At 41.2% G+C, this 12,382-nt stretch overlaps 1 protein-coding gene across 1 annotated transcript; it reads right to left on the bottom strand.

The window, feature by feature from the left end:
• Nucleotides 1–2,506: 2,506 nt before the first annotated feature.
• On the bottom strand, nucleotides 2,507–8,419 carry spag8 (sperm associated antigen 8). Its single transcript, XM_005725572.2, has 6 exons — nucleotides 8,198–8,419; nucleotides 7,036–7,195; nucleotides 6,770–6,815; nucleotides 4,758–4,872; nucleotides 4,441–4,503; nucleotides 2,507–2,885 (listed from the first exon to the last, which is right to left on the bottom strand). Exons 1-6 carry the CDS (start codon nucleotides 8,264–8,266, stop codon nucleotides 2,778–2,780), a joined length of 561 nt encoding a protein of 186 aa, XP_005725629.1. The 5' UTR covers nucleotides 8,267–8,419; the 3' UTR covers nucleotides 2,507–2,777.
• Between the last annotated feature and the right edge of the window lie 3,963 nt (nucleotides 8,420–12,382).

The raw sequence follows: 12,382 nt of genomic DNA, 5'->3' as shown, positions 1-12,382 counted from the left end.
GCCAAAGTGCTTGCTCATAGGGGGTCATATGATTGTTGGGTTTTTTTCTCTGTATCTACTGTACAATATAAAGTGCCTTGAGGTGACTTTTGTTGTGATTTGGCGCTATATAAATAAATTTGAATTGAATTGAATGTTTTAGTCAGCCAAGAGAGATCAAAAACATTAAATTTAGACTGTATTGGCTATGGCCGGTGTGTTTGTCTGGACTGGATCGGCCCTTGAGTTTTTTCCCCATCTGTGGAATGCTGCCAGTCTACTGTTTACCTCAGCTGTCAACATGGGTGAAAAGCATGCACTTTTACTTACTCTGGAAGAGGCTATAAAACTTTGTGAGGACTGTGATACGGGTCAGTAATTCAGAGACGCTAATCTGACCGATGAAAGCTGAACTGTCCGTAGTGCTGCTGATTTTGCTACTGTTAACTGCTGTTAACCCCTGTTAGCTGTTGTTAGCTGCTGTTCCCTAGCATTAGTGATACTTTCTTTGAAGTGGATGTAACATCGTTATTTTAGTTTAGTTTTAGCTAATGATAATAAACCTGTTAATTATACACTATTTTTATTTGTGAGTACTGTACGTTTACCGTGGGAGCCTATGGAGACTGTGCCTCCAGCAGCCAGTAGAAAAACTCTTTTTGGTCCCTTTATATAATTTACTTCTTTAAAACAATTGTTCCAGGTTAGATTTTTGTTTGGGAACTCAGCCTTCAATTTTTATTGAGGCTTCATGGCTTTGGCGCTTTGACTAATTAAAGCTATTGTGTCTCCTAGGACTGACCCGTGCTAACTGGTTTGAGTTTAAGCCTTCTATAAAAATAAATTAGCTGATTAATATCATGAGACATCACTGCACTAATTAGGAGACATGTGTCTGTGAGTTGCACCCTTATAGTTTATGGATTCTAACCAAGCTTGCTGCCATTCGGTTGGTAACTAAGCGCTTTGCCTTCTTGTCGAAATATGGCCACTGACTCAAAATGATGTCATAGTATACATAGTCTATGGTTAGGACCTGGTCAGCATTAGGATACAGTCACTTCAGTTATGCTAAAATAGCAGTTACACACTTGTGGGAACAGAACATTACCTTCTGACCTAAAAATGACTTCACTGTCTGTAGATTTCTATTGTGCAGCGTAGCTCGGCATGTATAAATAGCACAGCTGAAACAAAATGACAGTTGCTGTATCACATTTCATTTCAAATGTTGAGTACAAATCTGCTGCAAGCCCTCGTCTTTCAGAGGCAAATTGGTTTTCCTGTATGATGCTGTGAGATATTGAAATGTCTGGAGAGAAAAGCTGCAGCGATATACACTAAAAATTACTTGTCGCCATAGCTACCACCCACTAATCCCTGCTGAAAGCCCAGAAAGGATCAGCAGAGCCCGACATTGTCCTTTGATTGACAGAAGACGTACATGAATCTGTAGCATACATTGTGTGACTCCCAGCGATGTATTGTTTTAAATTAGCATGCTGTAGCAGCACATGTGTGTGAAGAAGCTGTTGTTCCTCTTTAAGGGTGACATATTTACCCCGTGTCAGAGAAAGGTGTGTCTTTTTGCCACTCAGCACTAACTGAATGCAATAATTACAGGTTGCAAAAAGGAGGAATAGACATATTACAGAAAAAGATGAACAGAGGATGTAAACAAACTCTCGGCTAGGTGCACACAGCAACTCAACAGTCAGGTGCAGAAAGTACTAAAGTTGCTGTCACACCCATCAATCAGTGAAACCTGCTTCATCCTCCGCATGGAGGGACCACAGCTAACAGTGTGAGAGAGACAGGGTGAAAGGTTTACTTATTACAGATATTCTTAGACTTTGCTTGAGAAGGTTCTGGTTTCTCACCAGATCTCAATCCATCAGAGCACCTTTGAGATGTGGGAGCCAACAAATCACATCAACGTGGACCAAAATCTTCATGAAGAAGAATTACTCTAAGGAAGTTCTGGAGTCAAAAAGGGTCCAACGCAGCGCTAGGTGTACACAACAAATTTTCCTTTGGATATATGTGCACACTTTGAAAACACTGGCTTCTCAGACAGTTATGAACCGTTTCATTTGCTAAGTGACGCAATACGATTGGCTGATTAGAAGTAATTCACTCCTTGCAGCCAGGGGCCATCTTTAGCATCTCAAAAACCCTCCAGTCAATTTGTTGTTGTTACCTGGGGAAAAGGTGGGCAGGGACAATCTGAAATGATTAAATCTGATTGGCAGATTAATGCATATTACTGAGAATGAGTTAATCTGTTATGCCCGGCAGCTTGGAGTTTCTTCCACTGATGGCACGGAGATACATCCCACGGGTCCACTTACACACTCAAAACATCCTTCTTTCCTCCCATTCCTGTGACGTGCTCATGGTGCAGATGTAAATACAGCTGCAGTCATGGTACTCAGCATCTAGGTAGCATCTTTTCAAACACTGACTGCTGATTCATCTCATCCAAGTCAGTTTTGTTGTCAATACACTGACAGTCGGGTACACAGAATATAAGCTGGTCTCCCAGCTGTTGCATAGGATTTATGATGTCCAGTACACACAGTGAGTCTTGTGCAGCTCTAACTGCTGTTTTGGCGATGGCAGTTCACTTAACCAACATGAGTGCCAATAATAACAAAAAAAAGAATAGCCTTAAAGAATAGATAAATCCTTTTGTGGTGCCACTATCGCTAAGAACTAAACTTAACCTTTAAAATGGATTACCATTTTAATAAAAAATCATTAAAAAAAGTGGCAGAACAGCACGCTGGTGTAGTGCCTCAATTGTCAGGTGGGAGATCAATTTCATCCAGCCGCTCGGTGATGGGCGTGCTGAACAGAGCTGACTTCCTGAAGGGTCCCTTCGAGCTCCGGGCGGCAGTCACACCCTGTGACACAAAAATACACTATGACTTGGTGATATGGCCTAAAATCCATATCGCGGTATAATTTGAAGCACGTGCGGTAACGATACATATCGCGATATATTCTTTTCTTCCGTATAACGTATTTTCCACACTATAAGGCACACTTAAAATCCTTTAATTTTCTCAAAAATCGAGAGTGTGCCTTATGTATGAATTCTGGTTGTGCTTACTGACCTCGAACTGATTTTGGCGTGCAGAAATCTGTTAAAAAATATTTTAGTACAACTTTGTTAAGCCACACTGCTTGATGGATTGTCAGAGCATTACGGCTGCCGTAGTAGGAGCTTCGCGGAGTAATCTGGGTCCAAAACTCCATCCAGTTCAGGTCCCAAACGAACACTGAGAGTTAAAAACGGTCCAAATTCTTTCATCTTTAATTAAATCATCAGTGATGCTGCTTTACCAGGTGTAACAATTAAGTTTAACATCCAGGCATCCATGAAAACAGAATTTATTAAATTTAACGGAGTTAGAAGTTAACAGGAAGTTAGCTCGCAAGTTTCCACCTAAACATTTCATACCATGTTCTGACTGAGAGATTTTTGAAACTAATTCAAACGTACAGCTTTGCTACCACTTCCAACATAAATGAAGACAGAAAACTAAACAGCAGTGGCGTTTGCAGGGTTACTGAAGTTGGACTACCTGGTATATAATGTTGTGCTACCTGATTGCTAGCGACACAGCTATGTTAGCATAACATTAGTACAGTGAAGCTGGAGGATGAACGCCAACTTTTTTCCACTCGATAAAATTTAACGTGAGGGATTCTGGTGGTCAGGGACAAATGCAATCACATAGCAGGATGCCATACACGGGCCAAACTTCAGTCAGGAGAACAACTGAGATTATTCATCCACAATACGAGGTTAGTTATTAATATACTGCAACAAGATGGGAATAGAGAGAGAATTCAACATTAATGAATCAATGTTATGGAAGTGGAGGAAGTGCAGTTTTTGCCTTTACCCATATTTCAACAGTGCTTCATCTCTTTGCTATGACTGCCGGCATAATTTGCAGATGATAATGGTTGTAGCTGCTGCAATGCTTTCCACCAAAACAGGCGCAGCTTGATGACGTCATCAACATGCACTATCGCGATAGAGCGGTATAGTCAAAATCTCTATCGTTGGCCAAATTTATATCGTTTCTATCGTATATCGTTTATATCGCCCACCCCTACTATGACTAATCACAGCAGAGAGAGGTGATTAATATCCTCCTCTTGACCTTGGTGGATAAGTGTGACTCTCCTGCTGCTGTTGTGTGTTCCCTGACATATTTCATGGTGCTATTAGTGGCTAAACAGTATTCTTTAAGAAAGGAAAACAGCTGCTCAGACACTAAGGACAGACCGCAAACACAAGTGTTCATCATCAGACAGGGAAAATTGCTGTGCTGTTGATCACATATAACTTTCAACCAATAAATAAATCACTTAAATAGAACTTAAATATGGATATTTTAAAGGAGAGAAAAAGAAACCACTATGAGATAAAGCAGTCTGACTTACCTGTATCCGCTGGCAGTTTTCACTCCAGAATGTGATGGCCTGGTCAGTTTTGTAGTCATGAACCTGTAAAAAATTAAACCAGTAAAATGTCAGAAAGATTTTCAGGCTTTTATAGGAGAGGCTGATGATGTACTTATTATTTTAGGTATTCTGCTTCTCACAGCAACTGTGTATTTCACATAACCAAAATACAAACAAGTCAAAGAGGAGGAAATAAAAGTATGGAAATTTATTTTGTAGTTTTGAAATCAGATTGTTGCTGTTTGGGGAGATTAAGCACAGACACAAACACACACAAAGTTTGTAACTCTACATACACGTGTTGTTTCAGGTTTATGAGGCACAAATCCCTCCACACAGAAATCCTTCTGGGTTGTGGAGCAGTACTCCGTTTTGGGAGTCAGTGGGTTCAGATCAGCATGAATCTTCTCACTGTGAAAACAAGAAGACAGAATCTAAGCACCAAGCAGCAGCACTTGCCTGTGATCCAGCACATACAGTTTTTGTTGATGTTTTGTTTTTTTAAGTGTAGCATGATGTAATTAAATGATTTTGTAAACAACCTATTTACTATAAAATATACTGAAAGTTGCTGCACATTGAAAGGAGCCAGCTGAAGTGGTTTGGGCATTTATGCCTCCCGTGCGCCTCCTCAGAGAGGTTTGTGAAGCCCCTGGGCAGAACCAGGACATGCTGAGGAGAGACTATGTCTCTTGGCTGGCTTGGAAATGCCTTGGCTTCCCCCAGATTAGCTAAAGGTGGAGGTGCTAGAGGGAGGTCTGGACATCTCTGCTGCCCACACAACTGAGACCCAGATAAACAGCAGAAAATGGATGGTTGGATGAATTCTAGGTCTTTCCTGAAATCAAAAATCAATCAGTGCTTCCCATCTGAGCTCCTCAGACACAGATGATTTTTTCCTATAGTGACGTGAATATATTGAAAGAAGCCACACAAAAATTTTGAGGTGGGTTGAAGATTTATGCTCTCTCTTGTTTCCCAGAAGTTCTGAAAATCATTGCATTTCAAGTACAGAGATATCCAGCAGACCTGCAATATATTTTTATGTTTTATACACAAAGCTTGCAGTCTGAACAAAGAGAGAAGTCTGAGTAACATGTCCAAGTTATCATTTAGAACATGCAAAGAACACTATTTCACAGCCATAAGCTGCACGTTAGAAAGGTATTTTGGAAACGAAATGTATGTAAGAAGCAGAACTTGTTTTAATCATCCAGTTACCCAGTTTACACCTTTTCAAGTTTTCTCAATTTTCTTAAATTTGTTTTTCCATTCATGAAATTTTCACATGGCTGCTTCATGTACTTAAGAAGAAAATTTGCCTTTAACTCCTGTGTGTAGGGCCTGCAACTCAGAAAATATTCAGAATTCATTCATAATGCTAAAGTTAGTATCATAAAAAGAAAATTAAATCAACTGCTTCTGAAAGGAGTGATTTAAAAAAATATATTATATGCAATTATCCATCTGCCTCATTTGCTATTAAGATTAGCCATCCTGGAATGATGTCTGACCATAACGTAGCACGCAAGCTGAAGCGTTGCATTCACTGGAAATAGTAAAGTCGTCTAGCCCTAGCAGGTGCAAGAAGCACTATTAGCCAGGCGCAGTCTGCTCATGCCCACACAGTCCAGCGAAGAGCTCTAATAAATGCAAACATGTGTGGGTGAGCTGATGGTGTGCAGGGCGTTTAAGGCTCCTGGTGTAAGCATCATTTATTTGCATCGTTTCACGACACTCAGTGTCTCTGTGGTATTACATATAGTATATAAAATATGTCATACTGGACTGAAATTAAACTCAAAGCTTGATACTCCGCCAATCTCCCATCTGGCTAGGATTATTTATACACAGTGTTGTGCTTTACATAACAGCCAATCAGCCAAATCATACAAAGCTATTGGACACACCATTGGTGTTTGCTTATAAAACTCAGGAAATTTAGTGTATGGTTTAAAATCAAATGATGACACACTGTCTACTACTAGTCAAAAAGTTTTCATTGAAGACATTACGCTTTACAGGCTTTTATGAGTTGTTAACTTGTGTGGGATGTTAACAACCACCTCTGCAGGGATGGACTTTATAAACCCCATAAGGGTGACTGGCCCCTGTGTAAAATAACACCATAAAGTCTGATTTAAAAGCTATCACAGCTGTGACTGAACAGTAAAACAAACCCCGACGTGTAAATATTACATCACCTTCCCCTCAAGACATGGTCAGGCAGTGCTCCTCGTTTCCATAAACAAACCACTTCCAGAAATAATTCGTTTAACATCAAAAGACTTGTTCATAGTTCATTTACCTTATCATCTGGGCAGTGTGTTTTTTAAGCAGCTCGCCTCTGATGCCTGAACCGAGGAAAATATAAAAGACAGGATGAACAGGGCATGCATAGAAAGCCATCCCCCAGAATAAAAAACTTTTTAAAATTGAAATGAGAAGAGGTCACATCAAATAATAAAACCTTTCAGCTCTTTGTAAATGCTTCTCTGTTCTTTACATGGCTCTTAATGGTATGGGTTTCAACATTTTTTTTCATTCTGGCTGGTGAAAGATAAAGACACATACCCTGTAACCTCCCCACTGGAGTCTTTGGAGCAACATAAGCTGCTTTCAGCGTAGTCACAGACTCCATCTTGGACTCCAGGTCTATTGTGAGAATCCCCTTGTGGCCATGTATGTGCTTGTGTGTCTTTGGGTCCTCTGTATGGAGATCTGCAATGGCTCTCTGAATAAAAAAAAAACAAAAAAAACCAAAAATCACAGGATTTTTTAGTCGGGTGGAAAACCATAAAAATCTACAATTTTGGATAAGTAAAAAAATGTTTTTGTACTTTTTCCAACTGTACACCATCACAGCTGATTATAAATCAGACAATCAAGACCTGACTGCAGTGCAGACTTTCAGCTTTATTTCAAATGGTTTTACAAATGTATTAAATTATCTGGTGAGGAATTACAACTATATTGATACACAATTACTGGCCAGTCCATTAGGTACACCTGTTCTTTTTAAACTGCTTTTTAATGCAACTATTGAATTAGCCAATTACATTGTAGTAACTCACTGCATTTAGACATGCAGATATGGTCAAGATGATCTGCTCAAGTTCAAATCAAGCCTCAGAATGGGGGAGAAAGGTCATTTAAGAACATGGCGTGGATGATCTGGGTATTTCAGGAACTGCCCATCTACACGAATTTTCCCACAGAACCGTCTCTAGGGTTTACAGAGAATGGTCCAAAAAAGAAAAAAATATCCAGTGAGCAGCAGTTCTCACGGGTAAAATGACTTGTTGATGCCAGAGGTCAGAGAATGGCCCGACTGGTTTGAGCTGAAGGCAACAGAAACTCAAACAACCACTTGTCATAAGCAAGGTATGCAGAAGGACATCTCTAAATACTACACAAAATAACAAACCTTGAAGCAGATGGGCTACAGCAGGAGCAGACCATACGAAGAATTAAGGCAATTCTGAAGGTAGAATTGGATCCAACTTAGTGCTAGCAGTGCTAGCAAGGTGTACCTAATTCTGTGGCCCTGAGTGACATCCGTGTTATAACATATACTTGCTGTGTCAGGGACTCTGTCTTTCAAATATGGTTACCTAGACACCAGGTGTTAGCTCCAGGTATATTAATTATTAGATTAAATTAGCAAACGTTGTTAAGAAGTCTCGCGTGAACTTTTAACATTAGCTAAACCTCGGAAATGGTTCACAGCACTCACCTCTTCGACCCAGTTATGCAACATCGGTTTTCCAACTTTATGTCCCACAGCGGCTGTCTGCTCGGTCATAACGGGAACAAAACTATGGAACTGGACTGAACGCAAGTGAATGGAGCTGCGGGTAGCTTCGGGATCGTCTTTCTAAGTTAAAGTTTACGAGCATCGCTTAGCAACAGCGTTTGTTCGACGGAAGCGTCGCCATGACAACAACAACAATGCACAACGTAGCACGTTGTAAGAAAAGGTAAACTTCCGGGTGGAATGCATTTTAAAACCTTATTTGGGGCCAACATTAGCAAACCCATGTTTTTAATCAGACTTGGCTGGTGATTCTATTTTATGAGCCAGTAGCAACTGAAATTAAATAAAATTTAGACAATGCTTTAAAACAGCTAAGATTTAAGATGGCTGTCAAATTGTGGGACTGTACGTTCCAGGTCCTAACCTGAGGTCCTCAGCCAAGGTTATCCCACAATTTCAGCTGAGAACCAAGGCTGATCCAGCTTTTTCAGTCAGTGGACCCACTCTCTGAATCAAGCTTCCTAAGAAGGCTCACTGTCATCTTTTAAATCCATCTTAAAGACATATACGCAGCTTTTTTCTGTGCCTCCACTTTGATTTACATTTATGTTCTCCATAATAATTGTTTTATCACCTTCCCCTAATTATCCTTTTTAATTCATTTTTTAATATTTGCTTTTAATTTACCTGTTTTTCCATTTCTAATTTTCTTTATTCCTTGCTCTTATCTCCATTTGTTGCCAGTATTCTTTATGTTATTTCATTCCATTTCCCATCTTGTACTGTGAAGCACTTTGTAACTTTGTTTTGAAAGGTGCCATGTATAAATAAAGTTATTATTATTCAAGTTATATATAGTCTGTCAAATATCATCCACAGTTACAGAGGAGCTAAAAAGCTTTCCTCAGAATGAAAGTGGAATAAGACATTCTTCTTCACATTCTTTCGGGTGAGCACAGAGGCAGAGCTTCTAGTCTCCAGGAGACAGCTGAGCGAGAAAGTGCTGTCCCGTGGGGTGCAATTAAAGTGAACAAAGATGACACCCCTGTCATCTGATCACCTGGTAAAACGGCTTTACAGCCATTCGCTGATTGATCCATCTACGGGTACAGCCATCCTGCTGAGCAAGGGTTGTGCTGCCATTGGAGGAACATTTCAGGTCAGAATTTTTTTCTCCCCCTCTATTGAACTCTCTTATTCTTCCATTACATAAGGCAGAGCTTGATTCAGCTGTGAACAGTGAAACAGCAACTATAAATCATCAAGTGAATATGAGAAAGTATAGTTGTATTAATATGATCCATACAGGCAGATTTTTATAAAGAAACTATATCTTTTTTAGACCGACAGACTCCAAGTGCAGCCCTTAATACTTCAATGTGTCTCAGTTCAGATACACTGTCATGTAGTACACTAGAAAGCACATACTTTCATTGTCAGTAAGGTGCTGTTGTCTCAAACTGTACATGGCATGTTGTGCATTTTTGGAAAATATAATGATTTCGGCATTTGTACGACTGATTTTTTGGAACATTTACAACCTGTTTATCCACACATCCAGAGCAATATACTTCTAGATTTAATAAACAAAGCCCAGCAGACACATGGAAAGACCAGACAAAAATCTGCTGCCGGTGGAAACTGGTAGTCCCTCCCTGCTTGCTTCAAGATAGTAGCGCTTGATCGTGAGGCCTTTTAAGTCTTCCACAATTGACAGTTTCACAATACATATTCTATGTGTCACAAACTGGCCTACACAAACATGACAGAAAGAGAGATGCACAGCAAATGACAATTAAAAACCTCTTCATTTAAAACTAAATAAACCAGGGTTGGCCAACCAGTCAGAGACCAAGAGCCACTTTTTTATTGTGTTACCGCAAATAGCCACATCATACACATGAGCACACATGGACATCACCCACCCCTTCCTCTCTCTCTCTCCCTCTCTCTCACACACACGCACAAAAAATACACACACCTCTGCTCAGCCAGATTTATTGTAAATGTCACACACCAACATGATAATGACAGAAATGGACTCCTACAGTACTAAAACCACAGGCCAGTCATTTTCTGTCATGAACCGAAGTTCAGTACGCAAGCTGGACCCAGAAGCAGAGACAACACGAGTACGAAAAATAAACTTTATTTTAACTAAAGGTGTCCCGGAAGGGTCAAAGGAAAACACGCGAGAAACTAGAAAAACCAAGGGACCGGGGGATGAGTTACGCAGGAACGCAGTAATCGGGACTGTGGGAGGCTGCAACAGAAAGAGGGAGAGAGTCACTGGGGAGCGGGGAAATAGCAGCATACGTGGGGGGAGAGTATGAGTCTTACAGTCAAAGCGGGGCCATGGGAGCCGGAGGGAGGGGTGAGGGTCCGCGGGGGAGCTCCAGGAAAGTAGAGGTGATTGGTACCGGAGGCGATCCAAACTCCAGACGGGCAGGTGGCTCAAAAACACGTCGAGCTGTTACCTGAGCGCAAAGGAAAAGATTAGCGTTTGTTCAGGTAAATGAGGGTTTTCACAACCGCCTTCCCGTGGGTGTACGTTACCGCTGTGAGACGACTAACGGACTGGCGTGGAGCAGCTGGCTGGGCTGGATCAAATAGTCCACCTGATAATCGCCTGAGATGGGATGCAGGTGTGGAGTTAACAGCCACACCCGTGGGCGTGGGCATCCCATCAGCTCCTCGGACACCGGGCTGCGGAGCATGACATTTTCAACAATGAACATTGTGTGCACTGTCTCACACACACAAACTCTCAGTTCAACCAAGTCCACAAACAAAAATATAATAATCTACAATAGCATTTTTCTTTTACTATGCATGTTCTTTAGTGGGACTTCTGGCATTCCTTGCCTTGAACACTCCTCTTCAAATTTGGCTTGTATTCCGTTGTTGTCACTCAAAGCAATTCTTTCACATGAGTGTCAGTCAGAACAGATCGATGCTTTGATTTCACATATTTTAGGGTAGAAAACACAGACTCGTGACAGTATCTTAAGAGCAGCCCATTTAACATTGGGGTATTTTTCCATTGGCACACTTTTCCAGAACTCAATGGTCCATTCCCTTAAAACAGGTTTCAATTGGTCCTCCTCATAAAGATCAATCATCTCCAACTCAGCCGCAGGTTCATCTGTGACTAGCGGGACTTTCAAACAGTCCGTCTGTGCATTAAATGGGTCGACGAGGAACGTAATCTGTGGCCTTTTCTATTGTAGATCACGGAACCAGGTCACAAAGCTTTCGTGCAAGTTTTCAACCAGCATTGCATATCTGGCTCTTTGCTTACTCAGGGCGGCGCTGGCAACTTGCCCGCTGGCTTTAAGCAGAGTGGGAAAATGCGTTAAATCTCCTTTTTGAATATGCGCCTTGGACAGCTGTAGTTTGTTGACAAACGCAAACACACTTTGCACCAGGTCAGGCAGCATTTTTAACTTACCCTGCAGGGTCAGTTTCAGTCTTTCCAAGTGACACAGATCCATAATCCATTTGAGGTCCGAGAGCTTGGGATAGTCCTTGTCCTTCTCTTCTATAAACAGTTTCACGGCATCCAAAAGCTCAAAGAAGCGTGAGAGTACCTGGCCTTTTGACAGCCATCTCACAGTGCAGTGCAGCGGCAGGTCACCTGGAAGCCCTTGGTCCAGCTCAGCGATGAGATTCTTGAATTGTGTGTGGATATAGTTGACGACTTCCATCACAGGATTTAAGACGTTATGTAAATTCATTGATTTAGACACGAGTTGCTCCATGTGGATGATGCAGTGGAAATTCCAAAACTCGGGAAATGTTTGGTCAGCTTTGCACAGCCCCACAAGCACGTTCACAGATCCCATCATGGCTGGTGCTCCATCCGTGGCTATTGCAGTTAGTTTCGTTATGGTCAGATTTGCTTTTTCAAATGCAGCCATCATGGTTTCTTTTACGTCTATGCCACGGGTTCTGTCTTTTAATGGCACAATATCCAGGAGTTCTTTGATCACGCAATTGCTTGACACAGACGATTGCCAATTGAGGCTTGTCTTGTATATCACAACTCTCATCCAATGCGACACTAAAATACTCGTGCTTGAAGGTCAGAGTGCAACTGTGTTTCAATAACCTTGTTAATGTCCGATATTCTGTGACCAACAGTGTGCCGGACAGTTGGACGTC

Source organism: Pundamilia nyererei, unplaced genomic scaffold (genome assembly GCF_000239375.1).
Source record: "Pundamilia nyererei isolate P.nyererei 1_Seehausen unplaced genomic scaffold, PunNye1.0 scaffold00016, whole genome shotgun sequence".
Lineage (NCBI taxonomy): Eukaryota > Metazoa > Chordata > Actinopteri > Cichliformes > Cichlidae > Pundamilia > Pundamilia nyererei.
The sequence above is the reverse complement of the archived record's forward strand: the minus strand, read 5'-3'. Positions and strand labels throughout refer to the sequence as shown.

Bases quoted from the DNA above. Each gene is read 5' to 3' on its own strand.
- spag8 (XM_005725572.2), bottom strand. From the start codon at position 8,266: ATGACCGAGCAGACAGCCGCTGTGGGACATAAAGTTGGAAAACCGATG. The intron at 4,873-6,769 runs GTAAATGAACTA...TTGTTTTCACAG, and splicing joins CACACTGCCCAGATGATAAG to TGAGAAGATTCATGCTGATC. The intron at 2,886-4,440 runs GTAAGTCAGACT...TTTGTGTCACAG, and splicing joins AAAACTGCCAGCGGATACAG to GGTGTGACTGCCGCCCGGAG.